The sequence below is a fragment of the Ahaetulla prasina genome, chromosome 3 (assembly GCF_028640845.1).
Source record: "Ahaetulla prasina isolate Xishuangbanna chromosome 3, ASM2864084v1, whole genome shotgun sequence".
Taxonomy (NCBI): Eukaryota; Metazoa; Chordata; class Lepidosauria; order Squamata; family Colubridae; genus Ahaetulla; species Ahaetulla prasina.
In genome coordinates, this window is record NC_080541.1 from 229,325,222 (window position 1) to 229,351,932 (window position 26,711).

At 43.9% G+C, this 26,711-nt stretch overlaps 1 protein-coding gene across 1 annotated transcript; it reads right to left on the bottom strand.

The window, feature by feature from the left end:
• Positions 1-460: 460 nt before the first annotated feature.
• COMMD7 (COMM domain containing 7) lies at positions 461-21,611 on the bottom strand. Its single transcript, XM_058178211.1, has 9 exons — positions 21,480-21,611; positions 16,578-16,631; positions 15,122-15,224; positions 10,097-10,153; positions 9,971-10,008; positions 8,388-8,478; positions 8,239-8,288; positions 6,165-6,213; positions 461-3,362 (listed from the first exon to the last, which is right to left on the bottom strand). Exons 1-9 carry the CDS (start codon positions 21,561-21,563, stop codon positions 3,286-3,288), a joined length of 603 nt encoding a protein of 200 aa, XP_058034194.1. The 5' UTR covers positions 21,564-21,611; the 3' UTR covers positions 461-3,285.
• Between the last annotated feature and the right edge of the window lie 5,100 nt (positions 21,612-26,711).

Here is a 26,711-nt window from a genome sequence, read left to right on the forward strand (position 1 = left end):
ATAGAGCCCTGCACACCAGAACAACTAGACACAAGAACAGTTTTTTCCCGAAGGCCATCACTCTGCTAAACAAATAATTCCATCAACACTGTCAGACTATTTACTGAATCTGCACTACTATTAATCTTCTCATCGTTCCCATCACCAATCTCTTTCCATTTATGACCGTATGACTATAACTTGTTGCTGGCAATCCTTATGATTTATATTGATATATTGACCATCAATTGTGTTGTAAATGTTGTACCTTGATGAAGGTATCTTTTCTTTTATGTACACTGAGAGCATATGCACCAAGACAAATTCCTTGTGTGTCCAATCACACTTGGCCAATAAAAAATTCTGTTCTATTCTATTCTATTCTATTCTATTCTATTCTATTCTATTCTATTCTATTCTATTCTATTCTATTCTATTCTATTCTATTCTATTCTAATCTTCTCATCACCCATCTCCTTCCACTTATGGCTGTATGATTGTAATTTTGTTGCTTGTATCCTTACAATTTATATTTATATTGTTTCCCAATTGCTTATTTGTACCCTATGACTATCATTAAGTGTTGTAAGTGTTGTACCTTGATGAAGGTATTTTTTCTTTTATCTACAATAAGAGCATATGCACCAAGACAAATTCTTTGTGTGTCCAATCACATTTGACCAATAGAAAAAAATCTATTCTATTTGTTATGTATTCTCTCTCCATTATCTCTATCTTCCCTTTCTCTTATCTCTCATCTATTTTCTATTCTCTGTATCTACCATCTCTTATCTATTCTATTACGCATATCTGTCCATTATCTATTCTCTCTTAATCTATTATCTATTTTTCCCTATCTTCTCTCTATTCTCTATTATGTCTCAATCTATTCTCTCTCATCTATTTATTCTCTCAATCTATTTTTTTTCTCTTTTTCCATTCATGTTATCTATCATCTCTATCATCTCTCTCTCTCAATCTATACTATTCTTCTTCTCATCCTTCCTATTACCTATCTCCTCCCACTTATGACTATAACCTTGTTGCTTGTATCTCTACAATTTATATTGTTTTGCTTCCTAGAATGATTTGATTGCTTATGTAGTAACCTATGACTATCACTAAGTGTTGTATCTTATGATTCTAGATGACTGTATTTTATTTTTCTTTATGTACACTGAGAGCATAGGCACCAAAGACAAATTCCTTGTGTGTCCAATCACACTTGGCCAATAAATTCTAAATTCTATTCTAGTAGTAACTGCATGTGATTGCAATCAGATGCACTAAACCAGGGGTCTCCAACCTAGGCAAGTTTAAGCCTGGTGGACTTCAACTCCCAGAATCCCCCAGCCAGCAAAGCGGCAAGAATTGCCATCCACCTCCATGGGGAGCAGCAGCCACAGCAGCAGCTCTTGAGATCTGGTGCAACCTCATAACACTTTTTACTTCCTGAGGTGCCCTCTGAGCTTGGTTGATTTCTTGCAGATATTTCATGACCCAACTAGGTAACGTCAGCAGAGCAGTGATGCTATCAGCTATTTTGGGTAATGAAATGTTGGCAAGAAAACAGCTCAAAGGGCACCAAGAACTCCCATGGATGTCCCCCTCCTCCTCCTCTCCACAGACCTCTCTCTTTTCTAGCACTAAGGTTGTTAGCTAGTTGGGCAATGAAACTTTAATAGTAGTGGCCAAAATTGGGGAAACCTTTTGGGAAAAGTGTATTTTCTAAAACTAGCTAATAACACCACTTTTTTTTTGGAGTAGTACCATAAAGTTATATATCAATGGAAAGATAATTTAATCAAGAACGTAATGCAATAATTTTTATGAAGGATTTGCTATTAGAATAGCAGTTACAGGATAAAAAGAAAAGTGAAACACATAGAAAAAAACGAGATATACAAAAATGATCACCATGTCAGTTAGTTGGGTAAACTTTAGCATGAATTATGGTCTTACAAGGTCTTCCCATAGAGTGAACCAAGTCTTTGAGTTCTGCAGCTGTTCTAATGTGAAACCAATATTGAAGGATGGCTTCTATTAACTGGGTTTTATTGCTGGGTTGCTTCTGACTAACAAGTTTCTTTAGTCGGCTCCATTGATTTTCAATTGGGTTAAGATGGTCTGGGCTATTCCCAGACCATTCCAGCAGTGGAATAGGATTATCTTGAAACTCCCCTCAAAAAAGTGGTGTTATTAGCCTTTGAACCTCAAAAACACACTTTTCCCAAAAGGTTTCCACAATTTTGGCCACTACCATACAAAGAGACAACCAAGCACAGAGCACCAATGTTCTGTCCCCCCTCGCCTCCGTCCGAGCGATGGCTTAATTAGCCGGCACTATCAGCTTTGGCAGAAAACTAGCGAGTGTCTGCCAAGTGTCTCTGTTATCTCCCTCGACGCCGATGAGTCACCCAGGAACAAACAGTACTTCAGCTCTTAATTAAGCAGTTGATTTGCCTGCTACGAAGAGGCATAGCAGCCCTTGCTGCTTTTATATCCTGTGGGGTGTGGCTCCATGACTCAGCACTTGCTAGGCCTGCCCCACCCCTGCTTCTGTTGTTCCCGCCTCTCCTGCCTACGAAACCTAGGGTCCAGCCAGGCCTGATTGCCATCAGCTGGGTCTGAAGGCGTGGCCTGGGGGGGGAAGAGTCAGGGGACGGAGGCCTTGTTATCTCCTTCACCTGGCCTGCCTCTGGCTCCTGGAGCTGAGCCAGGGGAGCCGGTGCTCCCAAGGTAAGTCCTGATGGCCCTTCCCCCTCACTTTCCAAGTCACTTTCTGGCAGGAGGCCCAGCTCGGGGGGCGCATACAGAACAACCAAGGATTCAACAGGCCTCCTCCTCCTCCTCCTTCCCCCAAACCTTTTAGCACTGATGATATTACCTAGTTGGGTCATGAAACGTCTGCATGAAAAAGAAAATCAAGCCAAGAGCACCAAAGGATCCCTCATTTCAACCCTGTGCTACACAAGTTCTCCTTTATTGTCGTTTGTCTTCATGCCAGCAGTGTGGTGAGGGGGGGGGGCAACCGAGGGGCTCCCACTTCCTTGCTTGAAAAGAAAAATGTTTATTTGCCATCTCAGTTTTGCTTCCACAACCAATTCCCACCTTGTCCTTTGTTGCAAACCGGGACTCTTTAACAGGTTGTACAAACCATTTTCACCCTGAAACTGTACTTCACCCACTAAATCCATGTGAATTGCATTATTTTTTTTTCTGCAGCGGAAGGAAGGAACGGTGGGGCCGAAGAGGTCTTTGGTCCTGAGTTCCAGCATGTCCTGCAGAGTCTGGTAGACAGGAAAATCAGCTGAGGCTCTCCAGGCTGGTCTTCATCCGTTCCATCTCGTGAAGGAAGCTGTAAAACTGCGGCAGGGTTAATTCTGCAAGGAGAAGCAGCGAAAGGTTCAGGATTAGCTACTTACTAAACTTTGTTTGAAATGGTATAGGGCAGGGGTCTCCAACCTTGGTCCCTTTAAGACTCGTGGACTTCAACTCCCAGAGTCTCTCAGCCAGCAAAGCTGGGAGTTGAAGTCCACAAGTCTTAAAGCAGCGGTTCTCAACCTGTGGGTCACGACCCCTTTGGGGGTCGAATGACGATTTGCCAGGGGTCGCCTAAGACCATCGGAAATATGGGAAGTATACTTGCGAGTCGAAGAATCGCGCTCCAATGGTTGACTCCACAAGCCAGCTGCAGGCTCTTCAAATCGCTAGCCGGATTCGGCTTCAGGCGCGATCAATTAAACAAGAGAGAAATCTTTGCTCTGATGTCTCCCTCTCAAGCCAGCTGCAATCGCTCCCAATCGCTACCCTAATCTGGCTTCAGGCGCGATAAACTTAATAGGGGAGGAGTCTCCGCTTTAATGCCTCCGTCCTCAAGGCAATCGCAAGCAGGTCAGATCGCTAGCCAATACGGCTTCAGGCGCGATAAATTCAAAACAAAAATAATTTTACGGTTGGGGTCACCACATCGTGGGGAATTGTATTAAAGGGGTCGCGGCACTATAAAGGTTGAGAACCACTGTCTTAAAGGGACCAAGGTTGGAGACCTGGTATAGGGTCATGATGGCGAGCCTATGGCATGTTCCACCAGCTGACTTTCGGTCCTTCTGGGCCCACCGGGAAACAGGCTGTTTCCTGCCTCCAGAGAGCCGGGGGGTGGGGGGGTGGTCACAAGTTTAGTTTTTTGCTTTCCCCTGGCTCCAGAGCCTCTCTAGGAGCATGGGGAGGGCAAAAATGGCCTTCCCTACCCCCACCCCCAGTGGCCCTCCGGAGGCCGGAAACAGCCCGTTTGCCGATTTCCGATGGGACCGGAAGGCCCGTTTTTTGCTCTCCCCAGGCTCCTAGAAAAGCTCCGGAGCCCGGGGAGAGCAAAAAACAGGCCTACCAGGCCCACTGTTCCATCGCGTGCCAAAAGCGGAGGGAGTGTGGGGGGGGTGGCCCACGTGTGCGCAGGGTGCATAAAATTATGGGTGTGGGCACCTGTGCGTCCCCCGCTTTTGGCACGCGATGGCAAAAAGGTTAGCTATCCCTGATATAAGGTTTCCTGCCTGAGGAGGGGGTTAGACTTGAAAAAGACCTCCAAGGTCCCTTCCAATTGTTCTGTTCTGTTCTATTCTGTTCTGTTGTTCTGTTCTGTTCTGTTCTGTTCTGTTCTGTTCTGTTCTCTTCCCCTCTCTTCTCTTCTCTATTGTAATTTCCAGGGTGTTTTTTTTAAAATTAGATTTCTTTATCCCATTTTCTTTTTTCTTTCATTTTAACTCCAGGCAGCAAACATACCATAATGTCCTTTCCACTTTCCCCCATCACAACAACCCTGTGAGGTGGACTGAGCTGAGAGAGAGGGACTGAGTCACCCAGCAGGCCTTCGTGCCTAAGGCAGGACTAGAACTCACCGTCCCCTGGTGATTGGCCCAAAGTCACCCAGTCTGGCTTTTGTAACCTACGGCAGAACTAGAACTGTTGATCGGCCCAGCCAGCTTTCGTGCCCAAGGTATGTCTGCCACTTGAGTTATTTATTAAAAAATAATGACGAGGGTGGGATACAAATAAACAAACAAACAAAATGAAACAAAAACCATAAGAACTTGAAAAGCGTTAAAAACATTCAGCATTAAGAATTAAAACATGGCTTTCCACCATGGCTGTCAACAAACACGGCTCTCGTAACTCAGTACAGGTAATCCCTGACCCACAACTGCGCCCAACGATTTGGTTGCTAAGCAAGACAGTTTTTCAGAAAAATCACGCCCCATTTTACGGCATTCTTCGCCACGGTCATTCCACGAATCCATGCCATCGTTAAGTGAATCCCGCGGCCATTAAGCAAATCTAGCTTTCCCATCGAACCTTTGCGTGTTGGAAGCCAGCTGAGAAATTCACAAATGGTGTTGAGCACAAAAGCCCGGGACACTGCAACCGTGGTAAGTCCATGCCAGTTGCCAAGCCTTTGAATTTTGATCATGTTGCGTCTGCACCCCCCGAGCCGGGCCCCCTGCCAGAAAGTGACTCGGGAAGTAAGGGGGAAGGGCCATCAGGACTTACCTCTGGAGCACCGGCTTCCCTGGCTCAACTCCAGGAGCCAGAGGCAGGCCAGGTGGAGGAGATAACGAGGCCTCCGTCCCCTGACTCTTCTCCCCCCAGGCCACGCCTCCAGACCCGGCTGATGGCAATCAGGCCTGGCTGGACCCTAGGTTTCGTAGGCAGGAGAGGCGGGAACAACAGAAGCAGGGGTGGGGCAGGCCTAGGAAGTGCTGAGTCATGGAGCCACACCCCACAGGATATAAAAGCAGCAAGGGCTGCTATACCCCTTCGTGGCAAGCAAATCAACTGCTTATAGGGAGAGAACTAGAGCTGAAGTCCTGTTTGTTCCTGGGTGACTCATCGGCATCAAGAGAGATAACAGAGACACTTCGCAGACGCTCACTAGTTTGCCGCCAGAAGCTGATAGTTGCCGGCTAATTAAGTCATCGCTCGGACTGAGGCGAGGGGGGACAGATCACGTGACCATGGGGATGCCGCAACGGTCACAAAAAAGTCAATTTTTTTCAGTTCTTTTGTAACTACGAAGGGTCATTAAACAAACAGCTGTAATTCAAGGGATTCCTGTAGCTGGTTTGGCTCTCCTTCAGTGCCTCCCTCCTTCCCTTGCAGAGTTTTCCCACAGACAATGGTGGCTTACTCACCCAGATATACTGGTTCCAGCTGGCTGCCTTTCTTAACCACCAGCTTCAGCTACAAGGAGATGAAAAATCGTGAAAAGTTGGGCGAGTTACAGCAAAGGAGGCAGAATACGTTAGAAGCCAAAAAGCAACCCCCGGAATCTCCCACGGGGGAATGCTTGGAAGATACAACAGGTGAAATTCAAGACTCTCGGATTTCAGAATCAGAATCAGAAGAGAGCTGGAAGGGACCTCGGAGGTCTTCTAGTCCAACCCTCTGCTCAAGCAGGAGCCCCTTACAGAATTATAGAATTACAAGGATTGGAAGGGACCTTGGAGGTCTTCTAGTCCAGCCCCCTTCTCAAGCAGGAAATCCTACACTATTTATATCAAGTGGCTGTCCAGTCACTTCTTAAAAACCTCCAGTTTTTAAGGCACCCACAACTTCTGGTGGCAAGCTGTTCCACCAGTTAATTGTCCTCACTATTAGTAAGTTTCTCCTCAATTCCAGGTTGAATTTCTCCTTGATTAGTTTCCTTCTGTTGTTCCTTGTTCTGGTGCTTTGGACAATAAGCGGACCCTCCTCTTCCTTGGGGCAGCCCCTCAAATATTGGAAGACCACTATCACGTCCCACCTGGTCCTTCTTTCGTCTAGACTAGCCGAAATTTATTCTGTATTTGCCGAAATGCAAGGAAAGGAAGTCTGAATAATCGTCCATTCGGGGGAAAATATGGAAAGAAAATAGCTTATATATAGTCCTCGACTTACGACCACAATCCGAGCCCCAAATTTCCATTGCTAACTGAGATGGCGGTTAAGTCACTTTGGCCTCATTGTACAGCCTCCTTGCCACCGTCGCTAAGTTAATCTCTGCACTGGTTAAGTTAGTCATGTGGCTGTTGAGTGAATCTGGCTTTCCCACAGACTTGGCTTATTGGAAGCTCCCAAAAGTTGAATCACCCAGTTGGTGATATCCAAATTTTTTTTACTGTCGGTTCTGTGGGCGTGGCTTGGTGGGCGTGGCAGGGGAAGGATACTGCAAAATCCCCATTCCCACCCCACTTTGGGACCAGCCAGAGGTGGTATTTGCCGGTTCTTCAAACTACTCAAAATTTCCGCTACCGATTCTCCAGAACCTGTCAGAACCTGCTGAATTTCACCCCTGGAACCACCTGACCCTGCAACTGTCGTAAGTCCACGCCAGTTGCCAAGCCTCTGAATTTTGATCACGTGGCCACGGGGATGATGCAACGGTCGTAAGTGTGAAACAAGGACACTAGTCACTTTTTTTAGGGCTGCTATAACTTTGAACGGTCACACAAAAAAAAATAGTTGTAAGTCGAGAACTACCTGTATATAAAGGGGAAATCACTTGACCCCAGGACACTACAACCTTGTCATAAATACGAGTCAGTTCTGGTTACCACCTTTAAAGCGCTCCATGGCTTAGGGCCCGGGTACTTACGGGACCGCCTGCTGTTACCTTATGCCTCCCACCGACCCGTACGCTCACACAGAGAGGGTCTTCTCAGGGTGCCGTCCGCCAAACAATGTCGGCTGGCGGCCCCCAGGGGAAGGGCCTTCTCTGTAGGAGCACCCACCCTCTGGAACGAACTTCCCCCCGGTTTGCGCCAACTATCTGACCTTCGGACCTTTCGCCATGAATTAAAAACTTATTTATTTATCCAAGCGGGACTGGCTTGATTTTTAAATTTTCAAATTTTTAATTTTTAGTAATTTTATATGGGGTATTTTAGGCTGGGTCAATTTGACGGTTTTAATTTGGCCATTATTGAATATGTATTTTAATTGATATTTTAATTTTGTATATTTAACTGTTTTAACCTTGGCTGTACACCGCCCTGAGTCCTTCGGGAGAAGGGCGGTATAAAAATTTAAATAAATAAAATAAATGTTAAAACAGCCATAAGTTCCTTATTCTGAGTGCCGTTGCAACTTTGGTCACTAAACGAGCTGTTATAACTCGAGGACTGTATGAGGTCTCCTCAGGCCCCTCCGCTGAGGCCTGTGCCGATTTCTGACTCTTCCCCCCCCCCACTCCTGGTTCTACCTGCCCCTTCCCCAAATCCGTCTTACCTGCAGGAAAATGCTTCCTACTTTCTCCATCTCACTGCTTCCGGCCGTCACTATTGGAGAGAGAAGCCAGTAGCAAAAAAGATTTCTATGAAGGAGTTGGCAAAGGCAACCCTCACTGCCCCCCCCCAGCCCCCCAGCAAAGAACCCACCTCCGAATTTCCACTCCATGTCTACTAGCTGATTAACCATCAGCGTCTGCCCTACGGCCAGCTGCGAGAGCGCGGGAGAAGTTTCCTTCCACTGGGACGAAGGCAGAAAGACAGGAGCAGAATAAGTTTAACACAACGTAAGCCGCCCCGAGTCTTTGGAGAAGGGCGGGATATAAATTCAAATAATAAAATAATAAATAAATAAAAGTGACGGTTTTAATAGAGGGTCTCTCTTCATGGGGTCTGAAGACTGCAAGGGAATTTCCCCGCAGCTGAATAAAGAACTGGGACCTAATCTGGCATTTTTGTTTTATTTGAATTCATTAACCATTGTGGTGTCATTGCAATCGCAGCAGGGTTGAAATGTAAAATTTGTTACTACCGGTTCTGTGAGGGTGGCTTGGTGGTGTGTTAATGTGTGTTAATGTGACTGGGTGCGCATGGCCAACTTTTTAAAAAAAAAAACTTAAAAGCATTTTTTCTACAATCTCTTCGGCCATTACTCATTGTCCTGCCTGAAGGTATTTTGGAGAATAGTTTGACTCCCTCTTCTTTGTGGCAACCCCTGAGATATTGGAAGATTGCTATCATGTCTCCCCTAGTCCTTCTTTTCATTAAACTAGACATATTGAGTTCTTGCAACCGTTCTTCATATGTTTTAGCCTCCAGTCCCCTAATCATCTTTGTTGCTCTTCTCTGCACTCTTTCTAGAGTCTCCCAAATTGACTCCCATCTTCTTTGTGGCAGCCCCTCAAATACTGGAAGATGCTATCATGTCTCCCCTAGTCCTTCTCTTCACTAGACCAGCCAGGCCCAGTTCCTGCAACCGTTCTTCATATGTTTTAGCCTCCAGTCCCCTCATCATCCTGGTTGCTCTTCTCTGCACTCTTTCTAGAGACTCAACATCTTTTTTACATCGTGGTGAATTTACACTGAAACCTGCTGGCGGTGTTCACACAATGCATTAAGTAAAGATGGTTTACAGAACTTAGCTACAGTCTGAAGAGTTAAGCCAACTGGATTGATTGAACCAAACCAAAAATTAACTTGCAAAATAACCACAATGTGGCCTTTCACACAATGATCCCTCTCACTTGCGTGATTTTTAACTTTAGAATAATGTTTCGCAAGCTCAGCAACTTTTAAGAGGAATGGACTTCAACTCCCAGAATTCCTCAGCTAGCATTCTTTAAGGAGGGTGGACTTCAATTCCCAGAATTCCGTAGAAAGCATGCTTTAAGTTGGATGGACTTCAATTCCCAGAATTATCAGGCAGTATATTTTTAAGATGGGCAGACTTCAACTCCCAGAATTCCCCACCCAGCATGCTTTAAGAGGAGTGGACTCCAGCTGAAGCCCACCCCTCTTAAAGTTGTCAAAGTTGAGAAACATGGCCTTAGAAAGCTACCTAAGAATTTTCCAAGGAGAAACAACATTTACAGATACTCCTTACAGCGAGAAAATAGGAAAAAAATAAAATAAAGTTGCAGGTTTGGAAAAGAGACTTGGATTCCCTCTGCAATTTTGGAAATGGTGGTTTAAAATGCAAAAGCCGATCCTGGCCCATGGAGGAAAGTGCTTACCTGTTCTTCAAAATACCTGGCCTTTTCCTCGCTCAGCCCTGCAGGAGAAATTGGAGATGGTCAAACCGGAGGAGTGAAGGCAGTGGCCCTCCAGAGAACTAAATGGGGCCCAGCAGAGAGACCTACCCAGGGTGATAAGATCTGCTCGGACTTGTTCTGCAGACAGGCTCCGCTTTAAGGCACCTGGAATAAACATTGTGTAAAAAAAAGGGAGCCCAGTTGACAAACACACACATGAAAGATAAGCCAGGGACTGACCTCCCTGACCAAAGAGTTCATTTATGGGAGAACAAGAAGCACAAGTTAACTTCGGCCACTGCGGGGCTTGCAAATTTGCACCCTAAATTTGAAGCTTTTTAAATTTTTATTGTTTCTATTGTTTTGTTTTATTATTTGAAGTTTATTTTATTTTGTTTCTATTTGTTTGTTTTATTATTTGAAGTTTATTTTATTTTGTTTCTATTTTTTGTTTTATCATTTCAAATTTATTTTGTTTTTATTTTTTGTTTTATTATTTCAAATTTATTTTATTTTATTTCTATTTTTTGTTTTATTATTTGAAGTTTATTTTGTTTTATTTCTATTTTTTGTTTTATTATTTCAATTTTATTTTATTTTATTTCGTTTCTATTTTTTGTTTTATTATTTGAAGTTTATTTTGTTTTGTTTCTATTTTTTGTTTTATTATTTCAAATTTATTTTATTTTACTTTGTTTCTATTTTTTGTTTTATTATTTGAAGTTTATTTTTATTTTTTCTATTTTTTTGTTTTATTACTTTATTTCTGTTTCTTATTTTATTGTTATTTTTATTTGATTTCTTTTACTTGATTTCTATTTTTTATTTGATATTATTTGATTTCTATTTATTTTATTTAAAACATTTATATCACTGCCCATCTTTCAAAGAAATCTGAAGTTTATTTTATGTATTTTATTTCTATTTTTACTTGTCTTGTTATTATTCCGCTGTACACTATATTTTGTTTCATTGCTATTTTTTATTTGGTTATATCTCTTCTTATTTTATTTATTTATTTTTATTAATTATTTATTAATTAGATTTCTAGACCGCCCTTCTCCCGAAGGACTCAGGGCGGTGTACAGCCTTATTAAAACACATAGGTACACAATAAATTTAAAATACATTTAAAATGAAATATTTAACCGGCCAATTTAAAACTAAAACGGTCAAACGACCAATATAAAACCCTAAACTATAAAATCACCATTAAAAACCCATAACTTAAAAAACTAACCCAGTCCAGCGCAGATAAATAAGTAAGTTTTGAGCTCGCGGCGAAAGGTTTAAAACACTTACATAGCTGTGTATCTTTCAAAGAACTCGGGGTGAGTTCCAATTAAAGATGAAGAGACACATAAAATAAAAATAAAACTATAAAACTAAATCCATTAAAACAAGAAAGCTAAATTCTGGCCAAACAAGATGCTTGCAATCCAATCCAAACCTGGTTTATTTTTACTTTACTTCTTTATTTTAATTTATTTTAATTTATTTTAATTATTTATTGTTTTATTTTATTTTATTATTTATTTTAATCTTATTTTATTTTTTAAATTTTTACTTTAGTTTACAGTAATAAACAATACCCCAACCAAGGAACTACTAACTTAGACAAACAAGCTAACAATAAACCATAGGCTAATCAAAGAACCACCATCAACACTAACAGCGAAAGCCACTTGTATATAAACAGAGAGCAAACCCTTCCTTCTAACACCGATGATGTTATCTAGTTGGGTCATAAACCGTCTGCAAGAAAACAATTCAGAGAGCACCGAGGAATGCACAGTTCAACCCTGAGCTACCCATCTTCTCTTCTATCAGTATTCTTATCTGTAGTTATTTCTTTGCCTCCTATCAGCTCTCTTTTTCTTAGCAGCAAGACTGTTTGCTTCTTCTGATAGATTGCACTGGAGGGTAAGAAATTCCATTACAATCAGAATTTCTTGTGACACCTTTTGAATAGAGTGGAAAGAACTGGAGATACCCACCATTGGCGCACTGTGACTCACAAAAACCACCCTGAGTTCATATAATTCAGTTTTAGCTTTGTAAACATTTTACCTTTGATTTTTGATTTTCGCTTGTCAAAACCGTATTTTGTAAACTCTATTCTTCACTGTGCTTTTTAGTACCATTTTATATTACTCTATAATGTGGTTTTTAAACCGCCCAGTTGGTTAAGAGTGATGGGCAGTGTAGAAATTCAATAGATAGATTTTATATATGTATGTATGTATGTATGTATGTATGTATGTATGTATATATGTGTGTGTGTGTGTGTGTGTGTGTGTGTGTGTGTGTGTGTAGGTCTTTGGTTATTCGGGTTTTCTCCCACATAAAATTGGAAGTGTCTTGGCGACGTTTCGACGAAGTCTCATTCGTCATCTTCAGGCTGGTGTTTACAGCTTCATGCTTCTAGGAGCAATGTGTGATCGCAGCTGTTTCTTCCTTTTAACTGCTAGTGGGGTTTTGAACTGATTGGTTAGGAGCTTGGCTGTGTTCTGATTGGGTGGAGGTGTGTTCTGATTGGTTGGAGGTTTGGCTGTGCTCTGATTGGATGGTGGGGTTGGCTGTGCTCTGATTGGATGGGGGTGTGTTCTGTTTGGGGGGGGCTTGGTTGTGCTCAGGTTAGTCTGAGTTGCAGGGAGATTTGAGTTGGTGAGCTGCATTGCTGTTGTTTGGCTTCGTGCTCGTGGTTGTGCTACATCTTCATGGTGGATGTCAGTCTGCTGCATGTATGGATTGGAGGGGTTTGCAGCAAACCCCTCCAAACTTTGGTTATTCGGGTCTTCTCCCGTGTAAAATTAGAAGTGTCTTGGCGACGTTTTGACATCTTCAGGCTTCAGCTTCATGCTTCTAGGAGCAATGTGTGATAACATTGCACAAAGCTGAAGCCTGAAGATGACGGATGAGACTTCATTGAAACGTCGCCAAGACACTTCTAATTTTACACGGGAGAAAACCCGAACAACCAAAGACCTATATATATATATAAATATACATATATATATATATATAAATATATATATATACATATATATACATATATATATATATATATATAGATATATATATATATAGATATATATATATAGATATATAGATAGATATATATATATATAGATATAGATATAGATATAGATATAGATATAGATATAGATATAGATATAGATATATAGATAGAGAGAGAGAGAGAGAGAGAGAGAGAGAGAGAGAGAGGGAGGGAGGGAGGGAGGGAGGTTGATATAGATGGACAGATACATAAAGATATACCACGTTTCTCCAAAAATAAGACCCTGTCTTATATTTTTTTTAACCCCGAAATAAGTGCTTGGCCTTATTTTCAGGGAGCTCTTATTATTTTGGGGCATGTGGAGGAAACTGGAGAAAATGGCAGGGACTGGCTGCGCATGCGTTTAAGTATTTTCAGGGAGGGCTTATTTTTTGGGGGGGGGGCTTATTTTAGTGCATGCACTCAAAAGCCTGATTGGGCTTATTATCAGGGGATGTCTTATTTTAGGGGAAATAGGGTAGATGATAGATAATAAAAAAATAAATGATTGATAAATGATAAAGAAAGAAAAGAAAGAGAGAGAGAGAGAAAGAGAGAAAGAAAGGAAAGAAAGAAAGAAAGAAAGAAAGAAAGAAAGAAAGAAAGAAAGAAAGAAAGAAAGAAAGAAAGAAAGAAAGAAAGAAAGAAAAAAAATTTCAAAAAAATTTATTAAGCTGTTGGTCTTCTGGGAAGTTCTTCGAAAATGAAATATTTCTGCACTCTCTCTATGTGTGTGATTGCTCATTACAAGTGATAAAAGCAGGATTGTACTATAAACCCCACCCTTTTGGATGTGCATTGTGTTTGCACAGGGTTTGTGTGACTACACAACGCCTGTCATTTGGAGGGATTGTCTGATCTTGCAGAAGTCCCTGAGCAAGGGGGACGCACCCCAAATGTGTTTTCTTTCAGGTGGAGGAGAAAGTTTTCCTTATCCTCCCCTCCCCTTATTTATGTATTAGATTTTTATCCTGCCTTTATTACTTTATAGGGAACTCAAAGACGATGAATGTACCTCAACCAGCTTTTGTGCCCAAGGCAGGACTAGAATTCACATTCTCCTGGTTATTGACCCAAAGGCACCCAGCCAGCTTTCATGGCTAAGGTAGGACTAGAACTCACCTTCTCTTGGGGGTGACTCTTTGAGAGCTGTATGCAATGAAATTTCATTTTAATGTATGCCGATTAGTGTACATTCAAAGTGTCAATAAAGTTATTATAAGTCTACGTCATTGATCCAAACTCACCTAGCCAGCTTTTGTGCCTAAGGCGGGACTAGAACTCACAGTCACCTGGTCATTGGCCCAAAGTCACCCAGCCAGCTTTTGCGCCTAATGCAGGACTAGAACTCCCAGTCTCCTGGTGATTGGCCCAAAGTCACCTAGCCAGCTTTCGTGCCTAAGACTGCACTAGAACTCACAGTCACCTGGCCATCGGCCCAAAGTCACCAAGCCAGCTTTTGCGCCTAATGCAGGACTAGAACTCACTGTCTCCTGGTGATTGGTCCAAAGTCACCTAGCCAGCTTTCGTGCCTAAGACTGGACTAGAACTCACTGTCTCCTGGCCATCGGCCCAAAGTCACCCAGCCAGCTTTCGTGCCTAAGACTGGACTAGAACTCACTGTCTCCTGGTGATTGGTCCAAAGTCACCTAGCCAGCTTTCGTGCCTAAGACTGGACTAGAACTCACTGTCTCCTGGCCATCGGCCCAAAGTCACCCAGCCAGCTTTCGTGCCTAAGACTGGACTAGAACTCACTGTCTCCTGGTGATTGGTCCAAAGTCACCTAGCCAGCTTTCGTGCCTAAGACTGGACTAGAACTCACTGTCTCCTGGCCATCGGCCCAAAGTCACCCAGCCAGCTTTTGCGCCTAATGCAGAACTAGAACTCACTGTCTCCTGGTGATTGGTCCAAAGTCACCCAGCCAGCTTTCGTGCCTAAGACTGGACTAGAACTTCCTGTCTCTGGGTTTCTAGCCTGGTCCCCTCACCCCCAAGACCAAAGTGACTTTCCGAGTGGTTCTCCGCCCCAGCCCAGAGACCTTCCGTAGACCTGGGGGTCTGCCCCAAACTCACCACTGGGCACCAACAACAGGCTTTTGACGATACCCTTCAAAGGGCTGAGGCTGATTTTATTCCCCGCTGCAAAGTCGGACAGGTGAGCCAGGAACCTCTCCACCTGCCAGGCACAAGAGCAAAGGGTTATTATTGCTCCAAGTTTCGCACTTCCCTTGCACTCGTGTACAGGTGAGTCTCGGAGGCAGGAGCTGCCCTGCTCAGCGCAACTCCAGAGCTGTCGATGGGTTTTCCAAGGGGATCCCTTGGAGACCTCATTCTAAATCTCGAGACAATTTGGAAAAAAGAGAAGGAAGGAAAACGGCTAGCTGGCAGAACTGAAAATTCAGGGAGTCCTCGGCTTATGGCCACAATTGGGCCCCAAGCTTCCGTTGCTAAGTGAGACACTCGTTAGGGGTCTTCTGCCCCATTTTACCTGCTTTCTTGCCACAGTTGCTAAGTGAATTGCTGCAACCGTTAGTAACACGGCCGTTAAGTGACTCTGGTCTCCTCGTTTGACTTTGCTTGTGAGAAGATCGCAAAAGGGGAGATATATATATGTGTGTGTGTGATCGCCTTTTGCGACTCTATACAGGCAGTTCTAGACTTACAATTCATTTAGCAACCGTTCTAAGTTATAATGGCACAGAAAAACGTGACTTATGGCCATTTGTCCCACAACCATGGGAGCCTCCCTAGGGTCATGTGATCAAAATTCAGGCACTGGAAAAGTGACTCGTATTTACGACGGTCTCAATGTCCCCAAGGTCACGTGATCCCCCCTTTTGCAACTTTCTGTCAAGCACATGGAAGCCAGGTTCACTAAACCAGGGGTCTCCAACCTTGGTCCCTTTAAGACTTGTGGACTTCAACTCCCAGAGTTCCTCAGCCAGCTCTGGGAGTTGAAGTCCACAAGTCTTAAAGTTGCCAAGGTTGGAGACCCCTGCACTAAACCACCTTCTTACTAATATAGCAACCGCAGTGCTTCGCTTAACAACGGTGGCAGGGAATGTCGTAAAATGGGGCAAAATTCACTTAACAAGTTTCTCACTTAGCAACATAAACGTCGGGCTCAGTTGCGGTCGTAAGTTGAAGACTACCTGTATATATATGTACATAATATATATGTATATATAACATATAAGTATATAAGTATATATTATAGATTATATATATGTATGTGTATGCATATGTGTATGTATACTGTGTGTGTGTGTGTATATGTGTGAATGCACACACCACACACACACACACACAAATATACAACTGAAATTCTGCTCCCAATTGTGGTCATAAGTCGAGGACTACCTATAATGCTATTATTGAAAACTTTGTTATATAGAAGAAATATTTTCAGCATCGCCTATAAACCGCCTTCACTCGCGCTTAAAGAAAACGGGGGGGGGCTTTATTCAAGGTGGGGGGACCCTCCCTTTTCGATCCCTCCCCACTCCTTCCCTTCCCAAAAGTGGATTACCTCTTTGGGTTCCCGCAGGAATTGGAAAAGCACCTCCACGAGGGTCGAAAATTGCTGGGGAAAAAGAAGGGAGACAGACCGTCATCCAACAGGAAAAGCTTCACGCTTCCTTTCCTCCTTCCCGACTTAAAACAAGCAGCATATAAATTTAATAAGCAAAGAAATAAGCGCGAGAGAAAGAGAGACAGTTGCGTCTAAGGGCAGGGGGCGTGCCCAAACCTGACGATTTTAAGCCTCGTGGACTTCGACTCCCAGAATTCCCCAGCCAGCAGAGATTAGAATTAGGGATATTATAGTTGGCTGGCTGAGGAATTCTGGGAATTGAAGTCCACGAGGTTTAAAATGGTCAAGATTGGAGACCCCAGGCTAGCGGTGAAGGTACCAAGGCTTGAAAGCAGGACGCCACGAGTTCAAATTCCTACTCTAGCCTTCTGGGTGACTTTGCATCAAATCATCAGGAGGCTGCGAGTTCTAGTCCTGCCTTAGGCAGGAAAATTGGCAGAAAGACTTTGGGCCCATGGCGTTCCAGTCCTGCCTTAGGTACAAAAGTTAGCTGGGTGACTTTGGGCCAATCACCAGGAGATGGTGAGTTCTAGTCCCGCCTTAGGCATAAAAGCCTCTCAGCTCAACCCACCTCACAGGGTTGTTGTTGATGCGGGAAAAATAGGAGGAGGAAACTGCGTTGGATGTGCTGGCCACCTTGAGTTATTTGTAAAAATAATAAAAGTGAGATATAAAGGACCGTAATAGCTCAGGCTGGTAAGAAGCCTGTTATTAGAACACAGCAGCCTGCAATTACTGCAGGTTCAAGTCCCACCAGGCCCAAGGTTGACTCAGCCTTCCATCCTTTATAAGGTAGGTAAAATGAGGACCCAGATTGTTGGGGGGGCAATAAGTTGACTTTGTAAATATGCAAATAGAATGAGACTATTGCCTTATACAAGCCGCCCTGAGTCTTCGGAGAAGGGCGGGATATAAATGTAAATAAAAATAAAATAAAATAAAATAAAAAAAAAAAATTGCTAGTTTTGCAGCCGCTCAAGAAATAGTCAGGCACGGGAAGCGTTTTGTGGCTCCCGGTGTTTTCTTTTCTGTGGGGAAGGGGTCCAAATGGCTCTCTGGGTGTTTCAGGTTGCAGACCCCTGCCCTATCCCATGGTACGCGGTCCAGGTCTGGCAGCGCCTGACGCAAGTCCCCAAAGGACCACAGCATCCTTGTGGGCTGCCTATCATTTTGGCTGTTTCAGAACCGAAGTGGGGGGTGGGTATTGGGGGATTATAGAAAATGGCTGCCTGGTTGGCGGGGAGGGGGGTTTGTGCATTTACAAAATGGCTGCCGGGGAGCTGCGACCAGCCCCCAAAACAGCCACGCTGACTCAGACCATGTGCAAAACCGCAAAGTCACAGAATCGAAAGTTAGTGGCACTGAGTTCCCGGAAGATAAACTCTTGGTTTTTTTCCCACCAGCTCTTCCTTGCCCCCACCCCTCCTTGTCTTCTCCCCTCTTTTGGGGAGGGACAGGTGGGCTGCTCACCCAACCCAACCTTGGTCTGCAAGCACGTCCACAGGGGCCTGGGGGAGTCGGGGAGTCCACACACCCGCCCCCCCAGATTTTCTTTCAATTTCATGAAAGGCCTTTCAATTCTATTTTAAAGCCAGATGATTTTTGTAGCTCTAGGTTGAACTGTGGGGTCCTTGGGGGTCTCTGACCTTGGTCCTAATCCCGCTATACAGGTAGTCCTTGACTTACAACAGTTCATTTAGTGACTGAAGTTACAACGGCACTGAAAAAGTGACTTAATAATAGTAATATAATAATAATAATAATAATAATAATAATATTTTAATTTGTATACTGCCCTTCTCCCGAAGGACTCAGGGCGGTGCACAGTCAGAATAAAATACAAAGAAAACAGTACATATAATATTAAGAACAACCCCTTAAAAAACTTATTCGATTGGCCAAAAATTTTAAAATGCAGTAACACCCTATAAAAATTTACAAAAATCTAAAACCCATAAAAGCAAATTAAAAATTTTAAAATCAAGCCAGTCCAGCTAGACGGAATAAATAGGTTTTAAGTTCGCGGCGAAAGGTCCGAAGGTCGGATATTTGACGAAGTCCAGGGTTATAATAATCATAATTATTAATAATCATAATCATAAAAAAATCAAATAAATAAATAAATAAATAAATAAATAATCATAATAATCATAATTTAACTTGTATACCGCCCTTCTCCCGAAGGACTCAGGGCGGTTTACGGCCAGGTAAAAACAACAATCAATAACACAATACAAATAAAACAACATTTAAAAAACTTATTCAAATTTGGCCGCGATTTAAAATACATTTAAACCATAAAACCCAATTAAAAATTAAAAGCCCAAAACTGTTGCAGTATCCCTACGGTCACGTGATCAAAATTAAGCCGCTTGGCAACTGATTCGTATTTATGACGGTCGCAGTGTCTTGGAGGGTCACCTGATCACCTTTCGCAACCCTCTGATTCACTTAACAACCAGGTTACTAACTTATCAACTGCAGTGATTCACTTAACAACCAAGGAATGGTTGTAAGTCATTGTAAGTAAAGGAATGGTGGCAAGGAAAGTCATAAAATGGGGCAAAGCTCACTTAATCAAAAGTTTCACTTAACAACAGAAATTTTGGGCTCCGTTGTGGTCGTAAGTTGAGGACTACCTGTATTGGAAGCTTGGAACCAACTTCCAGTGGAGATAACTGGGTCGATTCTCTGTAACTGAGTTTAAACATGCTTGGGATAAACACATGCCCATCATCTGACAAAAATTTAAATAAATTTTAATACATTTATAATAATAAGTTGATTAAAAAGAAAACAAAAAACTCAAAAAGGCGGAATGGATGGACCACCGGTGGGTCTTTTTCTGCCATCGCTTTTCTATATTTCTCTGGTTGTTGTTGTTTTTTTTTTCCAGATGTTTCATGACCCAACTAGGTAACATCATCAGGGCTAGAAGGAAGGGGATTTTGCTCTGCGTGTTCCCTAGTTGGGTGGCAAAACATCTGCCAAAAAAAAAAAAGAGTTCAGAGAGCACCAAGGACCCCAGAGTCCTCCTCCTCCTCCTCTTCCCTGCAGATCCCCTCTTCCCCTTCTAGCACTGATGATGTTCCCTAGTTGGGTCATGAGATGTCTGCAAGAAAACCACCCAGCTGAGAAACCCCCAAGGAACCCAGGACTTAAAAGTCCAGCCTGGCACACAAAAGCACCAGGCCCCCATATAGGCCCAGATGAAAAACCTGGTCCCCTATTGCAGGGGTCTGCAAACTTGGCTCTTTTAAGACTTGTGGACTTCAATTCCCAGAGTTCCTCAGCCAGCTTTGCTGAAAAGCTTTGCTGGCTGAGGGACTCTGGGAGTTGAAGTCCACAAGTCTTAAAAGAGCCAAGTTTGCAGACCCCTGCCCTATTGCAAAGCAAGGCAGGGCGTTACATCCCCAGGACCTGTCAAACAAACCAACATGGGTTGCATTGACCACAAGCCAACAAACCGTGGTTTAGGTACTAGGGGAACGTCTGAAACACACACACACACCCTGCCTGTTGGCACCACATCTACAGTGGCAGCCAACCCGGTCCAATAACTGCAGGAGGTTTCATTTAATTTCACGGGTGGGCTTTGGCATCCAGCCTTAAGCCCTCCCTTGCTGTTTAAGCCAGGGGTGGGTCTCCAACCTTGGCCACTTTAGGACTTCAACTCCCAGAATTTCTCAGCCAGCTTTGCTTGCTTTCTTCCTTCCTTCCTTCCTTTCTCTTTCTTTCTTTCTTTGTTGCTTTCTGGGAGTTTCTTCCTTCCTTCCTTCCTTCCTTTCTTCCTTCCTGGGAGTTTTTTTTTTTCTTTCTTACTGGGAGTTTCTTTCTTTCTTTCTTACTGGGAGTCTCTTTCTTTCTTTCTTTCTTTCTTTCTTTCTTTCTTTCTTTCTTTCTTTCTTTCTTTCTTTCTCTCTCTCTCTCTTCCTTCCTTCCTTCCTTCCTTCCTTCCTTCCTTCCTTCCTTCCTTCCTTACTGGGAGTTTTTCTTTTTTTCTTTCTTACTGGGAGTTTCTTTCTTTCTTTCTTTCTTTCTTTCTTTCTTTCTTTCTTTCTTTCTTTCTTTCTTTCTTTCTTTCTTTCTTCCTTCCTTCCTTCCTTCCTTCCTTCCTTCCTTCCTTACTGGGAGTTTTTCTTTTTTTCTTTCTTACTGGGAGTTTCTTTCTTTCTTTCTTACTGGGAGTTTCTTTCTTTCTTTCTTTCTTTCTTTCTTTTTCTTCCTTCCTTCCTTCCTTCCTTCCTTCCTTCCTTCCTTCCTTCCTTCCTGGGAGTTTTTCTTTTTTTTTCTTACTGGGAGTTTCTTTTTCTTTCTTTCTTTCTTTCTTTCTTTCTTTCTTTCTTTCTTTCTTTCTTTCTTTCTTTCTTTCTTTCTGGGAGTTCCTTCCTTCCTTCCTTCCTTCCTTCCTTCTTTCTTTCTGGGAGTTGAAGTCCATCCGTCCTAAAGTGGCCAAGGTTGGAGACCCACCCCTGGCTTAAACGGCCATCTAAGACCCTGGGAAGGAAGGAGCCCCCTCCGGGAGGCAGCCCACCCTGCAGGGAACCCCCCCTCCCACTCCCAAAGGGAGGGTGGTGGGTGGTAGGAATTGCACATCAAGGGCTCGACTACATGGCCAAGCGACCCCCTTCCGGGCGATGGGAAGAAAGCAAGCCCACCCCTCCTTTTCCTCCCGCCCCTTCCCCAACCGGGGCTCTCCCACCTAACAGGGCTGAGGAGGAGGAGGAGGAGGGTGTGTGTGTGTTTCTCTCTCTCCTGAAGCCCCAGGGCCCCCAACCACTCACCCCCCCCATCCAGGGGCCGGAGACCCCACCCCACCCTCTCCCTGCGCCCCGCCACCTGCGCGCTCAGCTGGTTGAGCAGCTGCAGGTCGGCGCTGACCGCCTCCGGCACCGGCTCGCGGGTGAAATTCAGCAGCCCCATTGCCCGGCTCGGCTCGGTCCTGCTCCGCCTCCCGCAACCCCCCAGCGCTCCGCCCCATAGAAGTCCGGCTCAGCTGAGCATCAGCGCCGGCACTTTCGAGCCCGGGAAGCCGCGCAACGCCTCCTCCTCCTCCTCCTCCTCCTCTTCCTCCTCCTCCAGCTGCGCTTTGCTTTGCGTTGCTTTCCGAGCCCCGGGAGCGATGCAATGAGACCCCCACCACCACCACAAGGCTGCCCGGCATCGTCCCCCCCCCCATTCTCCAGTAAACACACCCAGGCTGAGTCCCGCTGCTTTTTATTTTATTTTATTTTTATTTTATTTATTTGTCACAACAGTATATCCCATCACCCATCTCTTTCCACTTATGACTGTATGACTGTAACTTTGTTGCTGGCAATCCTTATGATTTATATTGATATATTGACCATCAATTGTGTTGTGAGTGTTGTACCTTGATGAACGTATCTTTTCTTTTATGTACACTGAGAGCATATGCACCAAGACAAATTCCTTGTGTGTCCAATCACACTTGGCCAATAAAAATTCTATTCTATTCTATTCTATTCTATTCTATTCTATTCTATTCTATTCTATTCTATTCTATTCTATTCTATTCTATATTCTATATATATATATGATTGCTTATTTGTGTTTGTCCCTTATGATTCTTGATGAAGGTATCTTTTCTTTTATGTACACTGAGAGCATATGCACCAAAGACAAATTCCTTGTGTGTCCAATCACACTTGACCAATAAAAAAAAAACCTATTCTAAATTCTATTCTGTAAGCATAAGCATGAAATAACCATACGAATTGGATACAACCAAAGGGAACATTAGGACAGGAAAGGGAGGCACACTGGTGCTCTTATGCCCGCCCCTTACAGACCTCTTAGGAATGGGGTGAGGTCAATAGTAGACAGTTTTGGGTTGAAGGTTTGGGGATTTTGGGAAGGGATCACAGAGTCAGGTAGTGTTAAAAACTCTGTTACTGAAGTCATATTTTCTACAATCAAGACTGGAGCGGTTCACTTTAAGTTTAAATCTATTGTGTGCTCCTGTGTTGTTGCAATTGAAGCTTTGCTGGCCCTTTGGCTTGCACGCTGGAAGGAGGTGTTGAATGCACAAGGAGCCCCCCACCTTTGGGCCGTGGGAACCAGCTGCATTTGGGGTTCTGCGTTGCTCCGGCGGTGGGGGGGAGGAAGAGGAGGAGGAGGACTGTGGGATCCTTGGTGCTCTTTGAGCTGGGTGGTTTCCTTGCAAACGTTTCATGACCCGACTAGGGAACATCATCAGTGCTAGAAGGGAGTGGGGTTTGTGGAAAGGAGGAGGGGGAGTGTGGGGTCCTTGGTATTCTCTGAGCTTGTTTTCTTGTAGATGTTTCATGACCCAACTAGGCAACTTCATCAGTGCTAGAAGGGAGTGGGGTTTGTGGAATGAAGGCGGAGAAGGAGGACTGAGGGAGGAGGAAAAAAAGGAGAAGGATGAGGAAGAAGACTGTGGGGTCCTTGGTGCTCTTTGAGCTGGGTTTTCTTCCAGATGTTTCATGATTCAACTAGGGAACATGAGAGGAGGAGGAGGAGGAGGAGGAGAACTGTGTGGTCCTTGGTGGTCTCTGAGCTTGGAGGTTTTTTTGCAGACATTTCATGACCCAGCTAGGGAACATCAGTGGTGGAAGGAACTGAGGTTTGGGGGAGGAGGAAGAAGAGGGGGAGGAGGACTGTTGGGTCCTTGGTGGTCTCTGAGCTGGGTGGTTTTCATACAGACCTTTCATGACCTGACTAGGAACATCATCGGTATTAGGAGGGAGTGGGATTTGTGGACAGGAGGAGGAAGAGGAGAACAATGACTGGGGGGGAGGGTGGTCCTTGCAGCTCTCTGAGCTTGTTTTTGTGCAGATGTTTCAAGACCCAACTAGGTAAAATCATTAGTGCTAGAAGGGAGGACAATTTTCAGGGAGGAGGAGGAGAATAGAATAGAATAGAATAGAATAGAATAGAATAGAATAGAATAGAATAGAATAGAATAGAATAGAATAGAATAGAATAGAATTTTTATTGGCCAAGTGTGATTGGACACACAAAGAATTTGTCTTGGTGCATATGCTCTCTGTGTACATAAAAAAAAAGATACCTTCATCAAGAATCATAAGGTACAACACTTAATGATAGTCAAAGAATATAGAATAGAATAGAATAGAATAGAATAGAATAGAATAGAATAGAATAGAATAGAATAGAATAGAATAGAATTTTTTTATTGGCCAAGTGTGATTGGACACACAAGGAATTTGTCTTGGTGCAGAGGCTCTCAGTGTACATAAAAGAAAAGATACGTTCATCAAGGTACAACATTTACAACACAATTGATGGTCAATATATCAATATAAATCATAAGGATTGCCAGCAACAAGTTATAGTCATACAGTCATAAGTGGAAAGAGATTGGTGATGGGAACTATGAGAAGATTAATAGTAGTGCAGATTCAGTAAATAGTCTGACAGTGTTGAGGGAATTATTTGTTTAGCAGAGTGATGGCCTTCGGGAAAAAACTGTTCTTGTGTCTAGTTGTTCTGGTGTGCAGGGCTCTATAGCGTCGTTTTGAGGGTAGGAGTTGAAACAGTTTATGTCCAGGATGCGAGGGGTCTGCAAATATTTTCACGGCCCTCTTCTTGATTCGTGCAGTATACAGGTCCTCAATGGAAGGCAAGTTGGTAGCAATTATTTTTTCTGCAGTTCTAATTATCCTCTGAAGTCTGTGTTTTTCTTGTTGGGTTGCAGAACCGAACCAGACAGTTATAGAGGTGCAAATGACAGACACAATAATTCCTCTGTAGAACTGGATCAGCAGAAGAGGAAGAGGAGGAGGAGGAGGAAGACGTCTGTGGGGTCCTTGGTGCTGTCTGAGCTTGGCGGTTTTCTTGCAGACGTTTCATGACCCATCTAGATAGCATCATCAGCAATTGAAGGGAGTGTCAGGTGTGGGGAGAAGACCGTGGGGTCCTTGGTGCTCTCTCAGCTGGGTGCTTTCCTTGCAGATGTTTCATAACCCAAGGAGTTTTAGTGACCATTCAAAGTTACAACGGCACTCAGAAAAATGACTTATGGCTGTTTTTCATACTTACGACCGTTGCAGTCTCCCCAGGGTCACATGATCAAAATTCAGATGCTTGGCAACTGACTTGTATTTGTGACGGTTGCAGAGTCCCGGGGTCACGGGATTCCCCCTCTTGCAACCTTCTGACAAGCCAAGTCACTGGGGAAGCCGGATTCACTTAATGACCATGTCAGTAACTGAACGACATGCGGTGATTCATTTAACAACGGTGGCAAGGAAAGTCGTAACGTGGGACAAAATGCCACTTTAACAAATGTCTTACCTAGTAACATAAAATTTGTGCTCCATGGTGGTCATAAGTCGAGAAATTCTACAGAGGAATTATTGAGTCTGTCATTTGCACCTCTATAACTGTCTGGTTCGGTTCTGCAACCCAACAAGAAAAACACAGACTTCAGAGGATAATTAGAACTGCAGAAAAAATAATTGCTACCAACTTGCCTTCCATTGAGGACCTGTATACTGCACGAATCAAGAAGAGAGCCGTGAAAATATTTGCAGATCCCTCGCATCCTGGACATAAACTGTTTCAACTCCTACCCTCAAAACGACGCTATAGAGCACTGCACACCAGAACAACTAGACACAAGAACAGTTTTTTCCCGAAGGCCATCACTCTGCTAAACAAATAATTCCCTCAACATTGTCAGACTATTTACTGAATCTGCACTACTATTAATCTTCTCATCGTTCCCATCACCCATCTCCTCCCACTTATGACTGTATGACTATCACTTGTTGCTGGTAATCCTTATGATTTATTATTTATTTATTTATTTATTTTATTTAATCATATTTATATACCGCCCTATCTCCCGAAGGACTCAGGGCGGTTCACAGGCGCTTAAAAACACATAAATACAGAATAAAAACAATTAAAAAACTTATTTTAAAGCCCGTTAATTAAAATATACAAATAAAACCCAATTAAAACCCATAAATTTAAATCTAGCTCAGTCCTGCACAATTAAATAAGTATGTTTTAAGCCCGCGGCGGAAGGTCCGAAGGTCCGGAAGCTGACGGAGTCCGGGGGGTAGTTCGTTCCAAAGGGTGGGAGCCCCCACAGAGAAGGCCCTTCCCCTGGGCGTCGCCAGACGACATTGCCTCGCTGACGGCACCCTGAGGAGACCCTCTCTGTGAGAGCGCACGGGTCGGTGGGAGGTATTCGGTAGCAGTAGGCGGTCCCGTAAGTAACCCGGCCCAATGCCATGGAGCGCTTTAAAGGTGGTCACCAAGACCTTGAAGCGCACCCGGAAGGCCACAGGTAGCCAGTGCAGTCTGCGCAGGATGGGTGTTATACGGGAGCCACGGGGGGCTCCATCTATCACCCGCGCATTCTGGACTAACTGCAGCCTCCGGATGCCCTTCAAGGGGAGCCCCATGTAGAGAGCATTGCAGTAATCCAGGCGAGACGTCACGAGTGCGTGAGTGACCGTGCATAGGGCATCCCGGTCCAGAAAGGGGCGCAACTGGCGTACCAGGCGAACCTGGTAAAAAGCTCTCCTGGAGACGGCCGTCAAATGGTCTTCTAGAGACAGCCGTTCGTCCAGGAGGACGCCTAAGTTGCGGACCCTCTCCATCGGGGCCAATGACTCGCCACCGATGGTCAGCCGCGGATTAAGCTGACTGTACCGGGATGCCGGCATCCACAGCCACTCTGTCTTGGCGGGATTGAGCTTGAGCCTGTTTCTCCCCATCCAGACCCGTACGGCCTCCAGACACCGGGACAGCACTTGATAACCGTTGGGGTGGTCCGGTGTAGAAAAGTACAGCTGGGTGTCATCCGCATACAGCTGGTACTTCACACCGAAACCACTGATGATCTCACCCAGCGGCTTCATGTAGATGTTAAACAGAAGGGGCGAGAGGATCGACCCCTGCGGCACCCCACATTATATTGATATATTTTTATTTTATTTATTTATTATTTAAATTTATATACCGCCCTATCTCCCAAAAGGACTCAGGGCGGTTTACAGGCATATAAAACATCAGTATACAAAATTAAAATAATCTTTAAAAAACTTA

What these genes read in the sequence shown, in the direction of transcription:
- COMMD7 (XM_058178211.1), bottom strand. Translation starts at nt 21,563, where the DNA reads ATGGGGCTGCTGAATTTCACCCGCGAGCCGGTGCCGGAGGCGGTCAGC. An exon ending in CATGGAGTGGAAATTCGGAG is followed by an intron (nt 8,289 to 8,387) that starts GTGGGTTCTTTG and finishes TCTCTCCAATAG; the next exon opens with TGACGGCCGGAAGCAGTGAG. An exon ending in TAGGAAGCATTTTCCTGCAG is followed by an intron (nt 6,214 to 8,238) that starts GTAAGACGGATT and finishes ATCTCCTTGTAG; the next exon opens with CTGAAGCTGGTGGTTAAGAA.